The 18423-nt window shown below is 36.9% G+C and overlaps 2 protein-coding genes across 5 annotated transcripts in view; both read left to right on the top strand.

Moving 5' to 3' along the window:
- The window catches only part of LOC311302527 (NLR family CARD domain-containing protein 3-like), a 42424-nt gene extending 27662 nt beyond the window's left edge, over window positions 1-14762 (top strand). Inside the window, exons 11-13 of one of the 4 annotated variants that reach the window (XM_084428482.1) lie at window positions 8768-8941; window positions 11762-11935; window positions 13626-14762. In XM_084428482.1, coding sequence (XP_084284608.1) covers window positions 8768-8941; window positions 11762-11935; window positions 13626-13641 — 364 coding nt within the window. In that variant the 3' untranslated portion in view covers window positions 13642-14762. The remainder of the gene's footprint in view (window positions 1-8767; window positions 8942-11761; window positions 11936-13625) is intronic. The other 3 variants (XM_084428483.1, XM_084428484.1, XM_084428485.1) reach the window with 3 other exon arrangements.
- The window catches only part of LOC311302520 (uncharacterized protein), a 747744-nt gene that overhangs the window by 198653 nt on the left and 530668 nt on the right, over window positions 1-18423 (top strand). The window lies entirely within an intron of this gene.

Below are 18423 nucleotides of genomic sequence, written 5' to 3'. Positions count from 1 at the left end.
AGATGTGAGATCTATTAATGTGATTTGCAAAGGCAAATGAGCTGAACGACTTTTATTGTAGATTTGATGTAAGAGACTTCTCACAGGAGCAGGCAAATGCACTGGATGCCTTGTCTATATCGGATAATCCTAAAACAATTATTGACCAGAACATGGTGGAGAGACTGTTTTCACAGGTCTGTCCTAACAAGGCTTCTGGGCCGGACGGCATCTCTGGGCGGTTACTAAAATCTTGTAGTAGAGAGCTGGCCGAAGCCTGGTGCCCTATTTTTCAGAAATCTATAGACACGCATACAGTTCCCTCTATGTGGAAGAGCTCCACTATTATCCCTGTCCCAGAAAAGGCTAGCTGTAAGGAGAATAATGATTATCGTCCAGTAGCACTTACTTCAATAATAATGAAGTGTTTGGAGAAAATTATGATTAATTTAGTAAAAACAGACGTGAGTGGTCTATCAGACCCATTTCAGTTTGCTTATAGGAGCAATAGAAGTACAGATGATGCTGTTATTGCTGTTATAGCTATAACACATTTCATAAATAGGCATCTAGAGGATCCTAGCTCGTATGCACGTCTTTTATTTGTAGATTTTAGCTCAGCTTTTAATATGTTGGAACCACATCTTTTAATTGCAAGGCTGAATGATTTTAAAGTCAATCCATCTATTATAAAATGGTATTATTCTTTTTTGACCAATCGCAGGCTATATTGTAGATATATGTCACACTGTACAGCCCTGTACAGGACCCTTTTAATGAGCGTTTGGTGTAGGTCTACTAGGCATAGAGATATCTGAACATCTTTGCCAAGCGCAAACCAGTACAGAAGTAGCCTAATCAATAATTAAAGTGCAAGCTGAGAAACTGAAGTGGATATGGAGAAAAGCTTCTTTATATGCCATTGCCTACATTTTAAACAGATGTCTGCCAATAGGCCTAAAACATTACATATATGGTTATTGTGACAGAGACTGGGACTCCAGGTTAATAAGATTCTGACTGAGTAGCAAGATATGAATTCAATTGTGATTCTGTGAGAATTCTCAGATCCATCCAGTTTCTCTTTTTTAATCTTCCCCTTAACATTTAAAGGAATCTACATGTGTGTGTGTGTGTGTGTGTGTGTGTGTGTGTGTGTGTGTATGTGTGTGTGTGTGTGCTCAAATATGGCTTCTGGAGAGCAAATGAAGGATAAAATATGAATTACTAAACAGACATTAATTAAGCAGTTCCCCATACTTTTAGAGTTACAACTAACAGCCACTAGATGGCAGCAGCGTATAAGAGATGAACTGACAGCTAGTAAATCTTTGAACATGGAGTGCTAATGATAATAAATGTATTATGTCAGGCTCACAATTTTTACAATTGAAGTGCTATAAAAGTTGTAGAAATGACAAATTCAATCTGCATTGTATTAAACAAATCTTTATTGATATGCAAATAGACAATAGACATCCAGCAAAAGAAAAATGGCAAGTGTTTATTTCTCCATGGCACATGCATTTTGTTTCTTTATATGCAGCCCAATGTTATCCAGTGAGTTGTTTGCATTATTTAGGTATTTTATTTTAATTGTATTACATTTTTGGTAACACTTTACAATAAGGTGTCATTTGTTAATGCATTAACTAACATGAACTAACAGAGAGCAATAGCCTTTATTAATGTTAGTTAATAAAATATTAGTGTTCATGTTAGTTCACAGTGCATGTTAACAGATACAACTTTGGATCTTAAAAATGTCTTATAAAATGTTGAGCTTAACATTAACTAAGATTAATAAATGCTGTAGAATATTGTTCATTAATTGTTGGTTCATGTTAACTAATGCTAACAAAATGAAACCTTAGCCCATTATAAAGTGTTACTATTTTTTAATAAAGAAAGTTGGCCATAGGAGTGTAAAATTAATTTTAAAAGTTAAGGAATCTTTCCTGTAGCTCAAACAGTAGAGTGTTGAAAACACACACACACATACACACACACTACAGTAGAGTGATGCGCTTGCAACGCCAAGGTCATGAGTTTGATTCCCAGGGAAAGCAAGAACTGATAGGAATGTAAATGTGTGTCTTGAAATGCAATGTAAGTCGCTTTGGATAAAAGCATCTGCCAAATGCATAAATGTAAATGTGAGTTTGAACAAATCAAATTTTTATGGTCAGTTGAAACTAAAAATGGAATTAAACTAAAACCTTTTATTTCTATTGATTTGATGTTTTGTTGGGAAAATAAATATTAGACAGATTCTTCTAAAAAAGGCTGAAATATATTTCACTAAAATATTACAGATTAAAACACGAAAGAAACCGTGCTGAGTTTCAGCTCATTGTGGCGCGCTCCAAACATCTATAAAGGAAACAGAGACATTTCGTTTGTTTCCGTTATTTTACAAAATCTGAATATCTTTAGTAAATGTATGAATTATGTCTTGCTTTTATCTGTATGAGCATAAATTACGGAGTAAGAGTTTACTCTCTTGGCAGGAATACATCCAGTGGTCGCGCCGCCGCCTCTGAATAAAATACAGTCAAACATATAAAATGTTCCACCGCTCAATCTGAATAGTCTGTAATATAATCTGTGGCGTTCAGCGTGACCACCGCCTCACTGCGCTGTTATATGGGGAAGATGATATTTTACGTCAGTAATGTCGAGTACAAAGCTTAGCCTACATAATAGGCCTAATAGTTCAGCTTGATTCGCAGATCATGAAACATCTGGATTCGTGCCGAATGAGGAATGTAGGCTTTTTCAATTTAATTAATTCGTTTGGCATCTTATTTAGTTTTATTTAAATAAAAAACCTGTTCCTCACCTTGAATATATATCCATAGAAGCTGGCATGGCATTAAACAAAGAAAAGAAAAGAGAGATATTATTAGTAGTAGTATTATAGCCTAAATATTATTATTATGATTATTATTATTATAAATTAGGCTACAATAAAAAGTAAAACAAAATAAAGTTATTAATCTGTATTTGTTCTAATCAAACCGGTTTCTGAACGTTTATAATACAGGAGAAACACAGGATCAGAAACGTTAAAATAGGACTGGTTCTGCTCGAGTGAACCGGGGGATTTTATTCATTTATTCATTTTTACAGATCGTACTTTTAAGTGGCCAATGAATGAACAATATTATTAAAATATTTTAATATGTCTGAAAAGTTCATATCTTTGGCAAAGATAGACATTAAAATGCAATATCATTTTATGTTAGACTGACATTAGTCATTTTCGTCATTGTGTCCTTGCAAAAGATCTTTTATATGTTATTTAAATGTCAAAGAAATGAATTCACAGTGTAATAATTCCACAATGTTGGAATTAGGGTTGATAAAATGGGACGGGATATTTGCACTTATAAGTTCGCTAAAAATGCTATTTTATGCTACAAACGCCCATGACAAGCTTGTAAAAACCACTGATAACTGAATCATTAATATTTAATTTCTATTTGAGCTGTTCATAAACAATATATTCTACTTAAAAATGTGTTTCTCACACGTTTATGAGCTCGCCCCTTGCTGTCAATACGCACCAGAGAGAGTTTAACACATCGCTGCACATTATTGTCTTCAGTGCCGCTATAACTGAGAGAGAAACAGGACTGCCCCCTACTGGTGATGTACGGCATGTGCCAGAGAACTTCACCACGGCCGAATCGCCCAATCCCTTTCCCTGTGTTTCTTAATGGACACATCTGCACAACTTTTGACAATACAATCGTTTTTAAATCAGTAAACTCCTTTTTAACTCAATATTTTGTGTCAAATTAATGATTTATTTGGTAGGTAGCCATGTAATAAGCAGGATAATGTAGAGCGAGGCGGTTGTTATAGCGAACACAACCCCTTCAGGCTGATTGAAGCTCCGCTTGGCGTCGGGGTCCTGATCAGCCTGTCGGTGTATTCGCTATAACAACCGCCTCGCTCTACATTATCCCTTACATAACTCTCAGGCCACGGAGCCTCATCAATAGGGCACGCATGCGCTGAACACCTCTGGAGTAAACTGACCCTGGAACAGAACCTGGTAGACTGCTCGTCTGGCCACATCTATACAAAACACCATCACAAGTGATACAACTATATTATTTTAATTTGACTAGGAATTAGGCTCAAAAGAAACAGTATGCTGTTGGGAGGGTGTTTTTATATTACCACAGCAGTGTTCAGTGGATTAAATCATTTACTAGATTAATCTACAAATTAAACTCACTCATACTGTCATAAATTACTAAAACGTCATCCGAATTTGACAAATAATCAATTTTCTTGTCCCTAATAATCAACATAATGCAGGGAAACTGTAAATGAACTGCAGCAGTGCTAAACTTGCATCATAAAACTACAACACTCGAACTATAAATGTATGAATTAAACTCACTGAGACTGTCGACAGTTTCTTTTCCATGCATCATTTTATTATATCCATGTTTGTAGTTAGTTACAGTCAGATCATATAAAACAGTGAAATCGCCCTCGAACTCTTCTGTCTCCTGCACTCGAGACGGTGACGGGAGCTGAGCTCCACTGCTGCTTTCCTATTGGTTGTCACTCGCGAAAATCGCTTCTCATTTGCACTAAGTTGAAATTTCTCAAGTGTGATGTAGATTACCTAGATATTATACTTTTTTAAAATGAGACTCTATAAATGGAGGGGATGGAGGCCTACAAAACCTCTCAGCCCCGGGGCCTAACATTAGGTTATGGCGGCTCTGTATATACACACACATTACAGCCTAAACACACATAGCAAGAGTATTACATCTAGCATTCAAGTCAAGTCACCTTTATTTATATAGCGCTTTTTATAATACAGATTATTTCAAGGCAGCTTTACAGAGGTAACAGGAAAATAACGCAAAAGAGTTTGCTTCTCCTGTACAGCAGATCTAGAAGAAAATAGTGTCATAGTCCAGCTTAAGTAAGTTCAGTGATGGTTTATTTTTGTTGTAAATAAGTTATTAATTTAGTTCATTTATATATAGCCACTCTGGATAAAACAGTGATGTCATCGTCCAAATGTTATTCATGCACAAACTATTCATTGAGCTCTAGCAAAAGTGCTTGTTTTCCAGTTGATGGCAGCAATCTTCCTCTAAACTATGGCACGTTTCATGTTTTCACCATGAATGAAACTGAGAAATGTCTTCTTTAATGTGAATTTTACATAAAACATTGCTATTTTAATAAACCTGTATATAAATATCATTACTAATGTTGGCAAAAAAAGCCATATATCCCCCCAAAACTGCACAAAGAGTAAAACATTAATTAAAAAAGTGATGGGCTTAAATGTGTCTAAAAAACTGACATGATTGTTACAAAATCCCAGTCTGGGGCCTCTGGAGAACTCAGAGCAACTGCTAGCATAAAGTTTAAGGTAAAAATAACTGCCATTAAATTATAGTATCTTAATACTATGCAATTAGATAAACTGTTCATTCATTGCATCACTTTACCTCTGTCTTTATCCCCTTTTATCCTCTTCTCTTCTCTTGACACTGTATCTATCGCAGACTATAATGCTAATTTATAATGTGTCATGTAAATTCGTCCATCCGTCACAATCAGGAAACTTTCACCGTGTCTAGAGCCGGCGCGAGCTGGCAGGCCCGTTTCTACGGGGGAGCCTGAGTGTGTAAAGCGCCCTCAAACAAGAGCAGTGCTGTCTACATTGGATAAGGCGAGAGGCGACGCTACACAACAACTGACCAACAACTGATCGCGCGCGCTCTGTTTCTGACGCACTTCAAGCACTCGCTGGGCGGGGGAGATCGATGCGCCGGACCAGAGTCGGGGGATTTAAAGTTTTTGTGGAGTTTTTGTTTTTGCTTTATTTGGTAGTATTTCGAATTAATGGTTTTAAAATAGTATTAGTAAAAATAATAATAATAATAATAAAAATCAGTCGTTCCCTCATTCTGGCGTCCCTATGGATGAGTGGCGCTCCTAGCATTTGCCTATTCCACCTCTGCCACGGGCCGGCCCTGGGTTATCCGCTTACTGACCCTTAAACACACCCGGGTCTGTCACACAACCTGCTTTCTGGAATAACCCCCTGGTTTTCTGCTTCTTGTCTTGCGCTCTGGATTTGTTTGTTAGTTTGGACTGATTTTCTGACCTCTGACCTTCTGCCTGTTTTAATGGACTATGACTTTGGATTGTCTCTCAATAAACTGTGTTTGGTTCCTCAGGCGTTGTGCTCAGTGCTGTCCGCAACCAAATCACAACACACACACTGCCGTTCAACAGTTCTGGATCGGTAAGATTTATAATGTTTTTAAAAGAAGTCTCTTCTGCTCACCAAGGCTGCATTTATTTGATTCAAAATACAAAATAACAGTAATGTTATTAAATATGATGACAATTTAAGATAACTGTTTTTTTATTTTAATATATTTTCAAATGTAATTTATTCCTGTGATCAAAGCTGAATCTCAGCATCATTACTCCAGTCTTCAGTGTCACATGATCCTTCAGAAATCATTCTGATACGATGATTTGATGCTCAAGAAACATTCATTATTATTATTATCAATGTTGAAAACAGTCGTGTACAATTTTCTTTCAGGATTCTTTGATGAATAGAAAGTTACGCTTTACTATATATTCACGTAGAAAAGAGCTGTTTTACATTGGAATAATATTTCACAATATTACTGTTATTATTAATGAAATAAATGCAGCAGAAGAGACTTCTTTTTAAAACCTTAAAGATATTAGCGATCCCGCACGTTTGGCTGGTAGTGTATCTGCATGTGTTGCTCTGGAATCATCATTCGTCTCCACAACTGCATAATTACACCAGTTGTCTGTAATATGATGGTATTGTATTATACAATAAGCGAGTACATCATGAATGGCTTTTTTCAAAGCGTGTTTTTGTCCTATCCTGAATCACTACGGTAAGCCTGTAATAAGCGTTTAGACTCGGACTACTTTACAGCGGTCGGGTCGCACCGCGGCGGAGTAACGTTAGCCCAGCGCCTGCGGGACTCACCGCGTCAGAGACATAAACAGAGAGAAGTTTATTAACTGATAGAGCGCTGATTCATCCAGTAGTGAAACAAGTGAAGTCTTTATGAATCAATCATTCAAACCCATTTTAAAAATAGTATGTTTCACCTGTCTGGATCTTACATGTGTGTTCAAGCATATTCTCCCCTTTCTGAGAGGGTGTTCTCCACTGCTGGAGACACTGTAAGCTATAGGAGAGTCCCACATTCTCCAAGAGGATGCAGAAATGTTTATTTTCCTTATTTTTGCAGAAGTTTGTTGACATTACCAGTCTGTTAAACTCATTTCACAAGTATAAGAAATAAACACACACAGGATTGTGCATTTTCCCCTTACTGCTGTGTTTTATTAGTTGTTTTAATCATTTTATTGAATGGGAACCGGAACCGGAAAATGTCTTACGATTCCCAACCCGCTGTTCCCAATAAGCTGTTTCATGACGACTCTCTCTGGGTCAGCGGCAGCGCCAACACAGATTTAAAATATCGCGATATGATTTAGTCAAAGGTTTAATAGACAGACGAATCTGAAGAAGATGGTGTGTGTGTTTGAATGGAGATCACAGTATTTTAAAGATGAATCGTGCAGCTCTACTGTCTTATCTCTCTCTCAGCATATGAGCAGCGCGAGGGCTTTCAGTGCTTTCAGTCTCACGGCTCTTCCACACGTCCACTTGACATGGATATTACGACACTCAACACTCATATGCTGCGTTCATGTCATCTCGTAAAGATTGTCACATATAACAACAATCATTATCTACAAGCATAGCGATTATTATTTAAGAAAATAAAGGACTAAATTTGAAAGTTTATTAAATGAACTAAAATTATACATTTATAATGACACACTGCATACAGTACAACACCATTCTCTGATCAGATCTTTGAAATCAAGCCGTCGTGCTCAATCGTGTTTAATAGACAGCATGACCAGACCATTCAGTCTTTCCTGAGACAGTCTTCACTAAAACATTGACAGGATCATTGAATCAGTGATTTGAACTCGGTAAACTAAATCAGTTCTGTTCATGAATGAATCATCTAGACTGGTTTATTAACGCGGTTCTCCTATTCACGGCAATGAACCGACTCAAATGATTCATTCACGAATCGGACATCATTACAAATGTATATCTATGACTAGAACGACATCGTAAATGTTGATCGATTCCTCACAGAAATCGGCTCCAAGTCTTCAGAAAGCCTAAATATATTCATCACTGGACTAGTTTTATTGTCACTTGGTGATTTTGCGTTTCTGCCCTGCATCGTTTCTGAATAACCTGCGAACACACACACACACACACACACACACACACACACACACACACACACACACACACACACACAGACACAGACACACACACACAAGCACACACACACACACACACACACACACACACACACACACACACACACACACACAGAGACACAGACACACACACACACAGAGACACACACACAAGCACACACACACACACACACACACACACACACACACACACACACACACACACGTTGGGTTTACATGTTTTATGGGGACTTTGCATAGAAATAATGATTTTTTATACTCTACAAACTCTATAATCAATCCCCTAATCCTAACTGATGAATTTTCACAATGTGAACTAATGAGTATTTGTATATATTTCATATTGACAGGATTATGTTATTTTTTAAGTGTCATGTTTATCTCTGGATATAGGCTTAATGTGTGTCATTGTTCTCTACAGGTTGAGTGTGTGTGGTGTGAAAGATGAAGGTTGTGCTGCTCTGGCTTCAGCTCTGAGATCAAACCCCTCACACCTGAGAGATCTGGATCTGTCTGGGAATAATCTAGGAGACTCAGGAGTGAAGCTGTTTTCTGCTGTACTGGCGAATCCTCACTGTAAACTGAAGACACTGGGGTAAGATCATACGTTACTCTCACATGAAACTGTCACTAGCGGCGTTTCCATTACAGATTTGCGCAGAACTTTTGCGAATTTTTTTTTCTTTCTAGATGTCGACAAAATGCTGTTGCGTACCGTCTCGTATATTAATACAATTAAAATGAGCCCAAAATGAACTTAATCTATTGCTTTTATGACAAGATATTCTTCATGGTGAAACAATATAAAAAATTCCCATGAGGGGGCGTCAATGACTGAACAATTTGGCTCCAAATGCTGTATCTTTTGATTCCTTTATCCAATCGCCACAACATTTGATCCAGATGCAGCTCATATGTAGAGGGACTTCCCCAAAAAATAATTTTCCTCCTACCTTATTTCCTTCCCGAGTTATTCCATGTCAAATAAGAAAGATATGCATTATCATTATGAAAATTGTATATATTTCCTGTCTTTTATCAGCAGTTTCTCGGCAGGAGAATGTCCAAATGTAATGTAATTTGTATTTTCAAAAAAATTGAAAAGTGTTCTTTCAAACGATACCTACCTTTAGACTCTCCTAGTTATAGTTTTGGAGTTATGAGTCTTTAGTTTTGTGTGTGTCACTCAGACAAAACTCTAAAAATGCCTTAGTTTTTTGTTCATAATTGCTGTTGCCAATTTTGAATAAGAGTTACTGTTCATTGAATTGTACAAAAACATTTTTTAATGAAAATGTTTATTATAGGTTAATAAAAAATGTTATGACTGAAAGAATTGCATTTTTATTAAGTTAGAATTAAAACAATGGGAATTAAAATGCTTTCCATTTGTTCTCTTTCTAATGCAATGTTCAGGTTTGACTGTATTATAAAGTAAAACTGGCACTTCAAATTACCATTTAAACCAACCAACCAAACAAAAAACTTGACACAAATAGTCTTTGAGAATCTCTTATTATATATTAAAATCCACAACCTGAAAAAAATAGGCAAATATGTGCAAAAACAACTAGAATTCACAAGCCTTTCTACAGAGAGCTGTAAATCCATCTAGTGGTTAAAATATGATATTGCACGATAATTATGCTCACTACATCCACCAGATGGCACCAATCTGACTTCAAAAATTGTTTTCTATAGGCCTAGTCTCTACTTTAACCTGAAATACAGAATTAATAAAAAAATAAAAATTAAATAAAAATTATATTCAATGGTAAAAAATGGATCATAATTATTGCATAAATATTAATTATTATCTTAAAATTCTCTCAAAACACCACAGGAAAAAAGGAAAAATATCATTGAACAAAAATACATTTCATTGATTTTACTGAAAAAAAAAATATCTGAATCCCCCTCCGGGTCATTTTAGACCCGAAGACCCGAAGACCCCAAGTGTGACGAAAACATGAGGAACCCCAGAGGGCTAGGCTACTGTATTGTATATGTCTGATTTATGTTGAAGTGTTTGGGACATGGCTTTTAATGCTGAGTCTTTTGTTTATGTACACAGGCTATCAAAGTATATCAAAATATGAATTTAGATTTATTGGCCAATATATCGGTTATCGACAAAAATAAATAGTACAGTAAAAATATCTGAAAAATCTGCTTGAGTAACGAAGTATTTGTGCTTCCCATCTCTGACACTTTGACATGGTGATCTACATTTAACAGCCTTTACTTTAAACACACTCAATCTCAGCACAGTCAGGATTAACACAGTCCATTCATTTTAATTTTAGGGGGAAACTGGAAACTGTAGAGATTTTTCTCCAGGTTTAAAGTCTACATCATGTCAATGTCACAGATTATGACCTGGAGAAACACTATAGTACATCGATGACACGTCAGTGTGTGTATTATTAATGAGACTGCGTGTTCTTATCCTATGAGAAGACATTTCTCTTCTTCATGACAGCACACGGTGTTTTTCTATGACAGACGCTTCAAACTGTAAAATCAGGCAGTAGTTTAGAGAGGCGTTCATGGGTCGCAAGTGTGTGTGTCCATGGAGCAAGAGTTGAGTGTGTTGCAGGCTTCCCCCGTGATGCTGTCAGGCCGAGACTCGCTGCGGGCGCTTGGTTGGCCAGAAACTACCGACACAATCAAACTGTGTGTGTGTGTGTTTGTGTGTGTGTGTGCGTGTGCGTGTGTGTGTGTGTGTGTGTAACAAGCGTCTTTCTGAGGAGAGCTACGAGAATTTCTGTCTTCTCTGTCACTATCCATCTTTACTGTCAGTGTCCTGAAGGGATGTAGATGTGTGACATTTGTATGAGATCAATACAAATTATATTACAATTATACTCGTCCCTCTCTCTCTCTCCTCTGTCTTGCTCTGCCACACACACACACACACACACACACACACACACACACTATAATGAATACCGGTTCTTTTAGATTGTTTAGATTATTTTACAAAGTAAATACCAAAATCATCCAGGAAATTATGGAGTTCTGCTGGACCCTTAGAATCGTCCCAATCCTCCCCTGCTAACACACACACACACACACGCACACACAGACACAAACACAAGTAAATACCAAAATCATCCAGGAAATTATGGAGTTCTGCTGGACCCTTAGAATCGTCCCAATCCTCCCCTGCTAACACACACACACACACACACACACACGTTGGGTTTACATGTTTTATGGGGACTTTCCATAGAAATAATGATTTTTATACTCGACAAACTCTATAATCAATCCCCTAATCCTAACTGATGAATTTTCACAATGTGAACTAATGAGTATTTGTATATATTTCATATTGACAGCATCATGTTATTTTTTAAGTGTCATGTTTATCTCTGGATATAGGCTTAATGTGTGTCATTGTTCTCTACAGGTTGGAGAGGTGTGGTGTGACAGATGAAGGTTGTGCTGCTCTGGCTTCAGCTCTGAGATCAAACCCCTCACACCTGAGAGAACTGGATCTGTTTGGGAATAAACTAGGAGACTCAGGAGTGAAGCTGTTAGAGGATCTGAGGGATGATCCACATTATAAACTGGAGACACTGAAGTAAGAACAGTTTAACGATTTTCATCATCATATTTTTATTTAAAGTTCAAATGGCTGATTTACTCACTAGAAATATAAGTAAATTGTACCAGGTTCAGTAACACCATGTGTGTGTGTGTGTGTGTGTGTGTGTGTGTGTGTGTGTGTGTGTGTGTGTGTGTGTGTGTGAATATTTTGTCTGAGATCATCAGATAATGAGTCTTAAATTCAGCTTCAGTTTCTGTAGGTCTCTGAACTTTAAACTGTGTTTAATATGAGTGTAATTCTGCTCATACTGTTGTGACTGATTGTGAAAATAATATTAATGTTATTTCCAGCTTTTCCCCTTTAACTGTCTCTATAGGCATCTCTACACAGCGAGTTAAGGCTGCTCTAAAGCGGCTCTGTGTCTGCTCAAAGCTCTGTGGAAAGACACAATGCCGCATGAAAGCAGACTTAAAATATGCCGGTCTGACCCGCCTCAGCCCCGAGTGTCAAAGATGACTCTGATATTGTTTTGTTCAGTGTAAATGAACGCGATCTTGTGTCGCTCTAAACTACGCCATTGTCATGACAACCAAACGCGCGGCGCGAGAATCAAGAAGCGGAAGACTAAACATATCGGCCATAATCCATATGGTTTTAGCCAAATTAAAAAATGTCAGCCGACAAGAGACAATAAAGTAAAAGTGTCCTGTACTCACATCGTGAAGAAACCACCAGAATAACAGAGTCGACGTGTGTAATCAATTGGCTTTCGCCGTTTGTAATCTTCCTCTGAAGAGACTGGCAGATCAACGCGCTTCTACATTTCTCTCAGATACGCTAATGCTGATTCGCCGTCACTGTGTGATATTATATTCCAGAAATCATCTTCTTGAGGACGATATTTCACACACACACACACACACACACACACACACACACACACACACACACACACACACACACTGCCTGAAACGCTGACGACAGCAGAATTGTTCTTTCTGGCTCTTTGAAAAACATGAATAAATCCTGCGGTGATCGACCCGGTGTAATAATTCATAATATATTTGTAGCATTTGTTCCATCTGGAATAGTTTTATTAAGAAATATAAAATAGCTCTCAGTACCACAGAATTATGACGAACATCAGAGCGTGAGATCGCTATATCACACAGAGGAAATCTGACATTCTGTGTTTTTATTTATCTTGAGTTTTATTTCTTTAATATTTAATTACTTTTACATTCATTTTATAACACTTTGTTAAAACTGTAGTTTTAAAATAGTAATGTTCAAAGTATTATTTCCCGCGATTTTAATAACTAATTCCTGTGTAAATGCATTTATGTTCTCGGCGTCAGAGAAGCAATAAACATTCTGTGTAAATGCACATTTTGTGATTTTATGCCGCTTCAGATTTGGTTTGTGTGTAAAGACGCCTTATGTGTGTGATAATCTGAGATCTGGGTTGTTATGAACTGATATTAAATGTGTAGTGAGTGTAATGGTCATTTCTGCTGGTTCTGGATCAGCTGTCCGGTGTGTGAAAGTGACCTTTCATGTGCTTTTGATTTTGTAAAGTGACTTTGAGCATCAGATAGAAGCGATATGATCATGCTTGAGAATGAATTAATATAGATTATCTAGTTAGTTTTCTTATGAAAAGATGTGATGGATGTAATATCTCATACTGTATATGTGACTGTGTGTGTGTGTTTTATTTTAGGACTGACTATGATTAAGATGACAGTGTGATCTTGTGCTGATCATCTGATGGTGAATAAGGATCCACTACAGAGACTCAGTCAACAGAATCAACAGAGACTGAAGATACAGTGACTTCACTGTTAGAAATGAAGACTTCATGTAGATCTCAGCGATCCTCTGACAGACCTGATGAGGCGGCAGTGAAACACCTTTTATTTCACAGCAAATTACAGTTTCTCATTCATAGATTAATCATTTTATGTGTATAAACGCACAGTAACTCAAAAAGCTCTGAGTTTTGTCACAGAGTAAATAAAGAGCCTGAATATCTCTGTGTTTGTGTTGTACCAGCAGAGGGAGACAAAGACTGATGAAATATTCATTTTTCATAATTATGAGAAGAAGAAACAGTTCAAGCTCACTTTTGGAAAACAATGGAAGCTCAAGTTTATACATAATGTTTTAATAATGGTTGCATTACATGTGTATTAATGTATTAAAGGGGTCATATGATGTGTTTTCATGTTTTCTTTTTCTTTAGTGTGTTATGTAGATGTTTTTGCATGTATAAGATCTACAAACTTACAAAGCTCAAAGTCTCCTACAAAAGATTTTGGTGCTCGAGCCCCTTTTTCAGAATGAATCAGAAGTGCCCCTCTCAAACAAATATCAATGATAATATTGTGGTCAATAAAACAAAATGCATTCGATTATAATTAACATGACAATGTGAACAAAACTAACGACAATTTATTATTTTTCCGAAGTGTTAACAACTTAGTGTTAACTAATAATTGTTATAAACTGGTACTACCAACAAAATATGAGTGCATTCCTGGAGCTGGGCGTCGTTACACTCCATCCTCATGATGGCTTTCTGCAGGACTTTTACGGGCTTTCCTCAACTCACTGAAGTGACGTCGGTGTCCGGGTTAGCGCTAGCATGAGCCGTCAGGCAAGTGTTATTTAAATAAACTCCTGATGTACTTACAAACTTTCCAATGCCTCGTTTTATGAGTACAGAACCTATTTGTTTTACTGTAGAAGTTTGGTGCCATTCTGGGCATTATTAGTGGGGTAATTTACGAGATTCATCATTGGATCCATTAGCGCCTGCACTAAACCATCCGGCTGATATCTCTAAATAAGCTCTAACTGTAATAATGTTCGACCGAGGGGAAAAAGGCTTCTGGGGGTGTTTGACTCGAGGTCATGGTGCAAAGGACCCTAGGTTAATTTGACTCCGAACCATCCCTTTAACCCTCTGGTTTTCTTCTGGGACCTTTTAACCCGCAAATGACTTTTGCTGAATTTTAAAAAATGTTCTCTTTGTCCAAATGGCATGAAACTTTGTACGACTCTCAACCCTTTATAGATCTACACATTTTTATTTTATGTTAGCGTGAAAAAAATTGTCACACTCATTGTCTTTGGGGTCTCCAGGGACCCAGACAATAACATTTGTACAACACAACTTTGTAACAGAATAATAGTTTTTTTATTAACAAGTGTAAATTTGCTCTGTTTATTAATGGTTTTTCTCCACATTTATGCAGTTTTGGAGGATTTATGATATATTTTAAAAAAAAGTTTTTTCCTTTTTTTAAAAAACAGGTTTTTATACAAAAACAGCTTTTTATGTAAAATTCACTTTATAAAAGACCCAAATTACTAAATTTTGTTTAGTGGCTAAAATTATCATTTTTTACTTTTAAAACTACATTTTCCAAAATATGGGCAAAAATGTTACACTAAACCATGTACAATTATCCATGTTATCCCTATAAATTAAATTTAGAAATGTTGGTCTTTTATATAGTGAATTTTACATAAAAAGCTGTTTTTGTATAAAAACCTATTTAAAAAAAAAACTTTTTAAAATGTATATAACTTTAAAATATAGCATAAATATTGCACAAATGTAGAGTAAAAACATTAATAAACAGAGTAAAATTACATTTGTTAAAAAAAAAAAACTATTATTCTGTTTTAAAATTGCATGTTATATTCTGGGGTTCCTGGAGACCCAAATATAACGAGTGTCGGCCCAAATGAAGATAATCAGAGGGTTAAGGGATACAATTATTGACTACAGGGGGACTTTAAAGGGATAGCTCACTTTGAAATTAAATTTTGGTATGTTTTAGCTTACCTCAAGGGCATCCAAGATGTAGGTGTCTTTTTTTCTGCAGTAGTTTCAATTTTGATATTTTTAGGTCAAACCGTTCTTGTCTGTCAGTCATATAATGCAGGTCTGTGGTCACTGTCTCAAAGAGCATGCACAGAGTCCAAATTAAAACAATTCCCCATCATCCAAATTAAACAATTCCCCATCGTAAGTACACATTGATGGACGAAACGAGCGGTTTGTGTGAGAAGACGAACAGTATTTATATCGTTTTTAACTCTTGTACACAGCCACGTCCAAGTGAGCAGATGGAAGAACGGATGGTGGAGATGTGGCAACAGTATGTGTGCCTATTTAATGTCTCCTCAAAAGAGAACCACAACCGGAGTGACAAAGAGAAGAGCTGGGGAGAGATCGCTTCAGATTTGAACGTACCGGGTGAGTGTAAAAAGTTGCTAGCGCACTAGCTAGCAAATGTGAACATTAGATCGAGGTCAATGATCATCTGCTACATTCAGGTCTAACAAAAGATGAATTGCACAGTTAGTTAGTTTGAATAATATTACTAATATTTAATGATATTAGTTCAGTTGAATTTAGAGAGGAAACACAGTGTATGTCAGTGTATATTTTCAGTGGAGGAGGTGAAAACAAGAGCAACAACATTACGGACACAATACACCAAGCTTCTCAAACCTAAACCGAGTGGGAGTGTGGAGAAAGGGCTCACTCATAAGCAGGCTTGGCTGTTGAGGAATCTGGAGTTCCTCAAAAAACATGTTGCCCAACGCCCCAGTGAGACCAGTGTAAGCAGAGCAGTATTATGGACAGGCATATTGTGTGCTTAAGAAATGGAGATATTTGCATAATTAGATATTAATTATCAGGAAATTTTCTAATCCTTTAAATTCTTGCACTGACATAAAATAGTTTTTCAGCTTGATCAATCTGTCAAAGACTTGATTGACGGGCAGGACATGGATGACCCCACCAGCGATGAGGACATTATAAATACATCCGAGGCACCAGGTAAAATAACAATTGTAGATGTAAAGACTAATAAAATGCTGAAAAAGTGATGACAGATTAGTTGTTTTGTCATTCAGGATGCCAGGTGTCCTATTTTATAAGTTTGCACAAAACAGATCAAGCAGTGACATTTTCATAACTGGTGTATCCAAAATGGTCAATGTTTATGATAATGTCTTTATTCAAATGATTTATTTTATTAATTATTCTTTACATATTATTATTCTTTTACATGTTATGGAGATATTTAATCATTTATAAATATTCTACTATATGCTCTGATATATTTCTAAATGCAAGATCTTTGGATTCTCTTCTGTGCTGTAATAACAATGTAATTTCTCTTACTTTAATTATCATCTCATTAACCACAGCACCACATCCCTCTGCCCAAAGAAGGGGTGAAGAACTCACCACCTCTTTTCCCACTCCCAAATCGGGATCGAAACGTCACAAAGGGGATGCAGATTCTGTTGAGCGACAGAAACTTAATGTGTTACAGCAAGTTACTTCAGTTCTTGCCACTCCAGATCCTTACAGTTCCTTTGGACATCAAGTTGCTGTGGAACTTAAATTAATAAAAAATGTAAGCATACAGAAAAAATATCATATAAACTAGTGCTAACATGTTGCCAAACAACTGTAAACAATCTAGCCCTTGCTAGCGCACTACTGTAAACATTTTAAAACAGTTAAAAATCGCACCTCTAGTTCTCGCTGAAGAACAGACAATCCATGTGTCAGTATTTTGCTTGTTATGTTGTGTTTTGGCCTCTAGAGGTCCTCATGGTGCCCTCAGGCCCAGCTTACTCAGCTTGTAATTATGTTATTAGGTTCACATGTGTCTCGGTCTGCCGTGTGTATTTAAGTGACTCTGCCTCATAGCTTCTTTGCTAGGTGTTTATTTGTTCTGAAGCCAGTTGCCTGAGTAAGTGTTCTCTAACTCTGAGACATTGTATTTCCTTTTGCCTGTGGATTTTTTCCTTATCAGTTTTATTTTTTTGTGGACTTTCTCCTCTGGAGGTTTTTGCTTTAATATTTTTTTAATCTTTTGTATATTTTTCTGGAATACCCTTTTTGGACTTGTTTTGTTTGAGAACTACTTTTTGCTGTTTTCTGCTCCAGCTGTGGACTATTGCTTGAACACTTATTAAAAGACTTTCTGCATCAAGTTCTCCATAGTGCGTCTTACTATTGGGTTCACCATCCTCCAGTGGCTCAACGTTTGAGAGTCTGACTCTCACACCGGAGACCAGAGTTCAGGTCCTGGTTCTGACACCATGCTGATCCCGACTTCCCAACCATTTTCTCGTCCACGCTTCGTTTGATTTTCTTTTGTTTTTTATTGCTACAAAGAATAAGTATTAATACAGCAAGTTGCCGCGACACACTATCCATTTTGTTTGCATGCGCTTCCCCGTGAGATCGCGTCACGTGAGGTGCTAAATCTTAAGAATATCTTGTAGTGTGTGATGCGCCACTATTCTCAAATATTGTAGCGTGAGCATGTTTAAGATCTGAGGGAAGAATATCTGCAGAGATTCTCCTTAAGTGTGTGTGCTGCAACCAGATTTCACAATCAGTTAGGATTGTAAAACTCCTGTAGTGTGAGCCAGGCTTAAAGCATCAAAACCTTCGATCCTAGGGAGACTCCTAGAAG

This window comes from Rutilus rutilus (assembly GCF_951802725.1).
Source record: "Rutilus rutilus genome assembly, chromosome: 13".
Taxonomy (NCBI): domain Eukaryota; kingdom Metazoa; phylum Chordata; class Actinopteri; order Cypriniformes; family Leuciscidae; genus Rutilus; species Rutilus rutilus.
The sequence above is the reverse complement of the archived record's forward strand: the minus strand, read 5'-3'. Positions and strand labels throughout refer to the sequence as shown.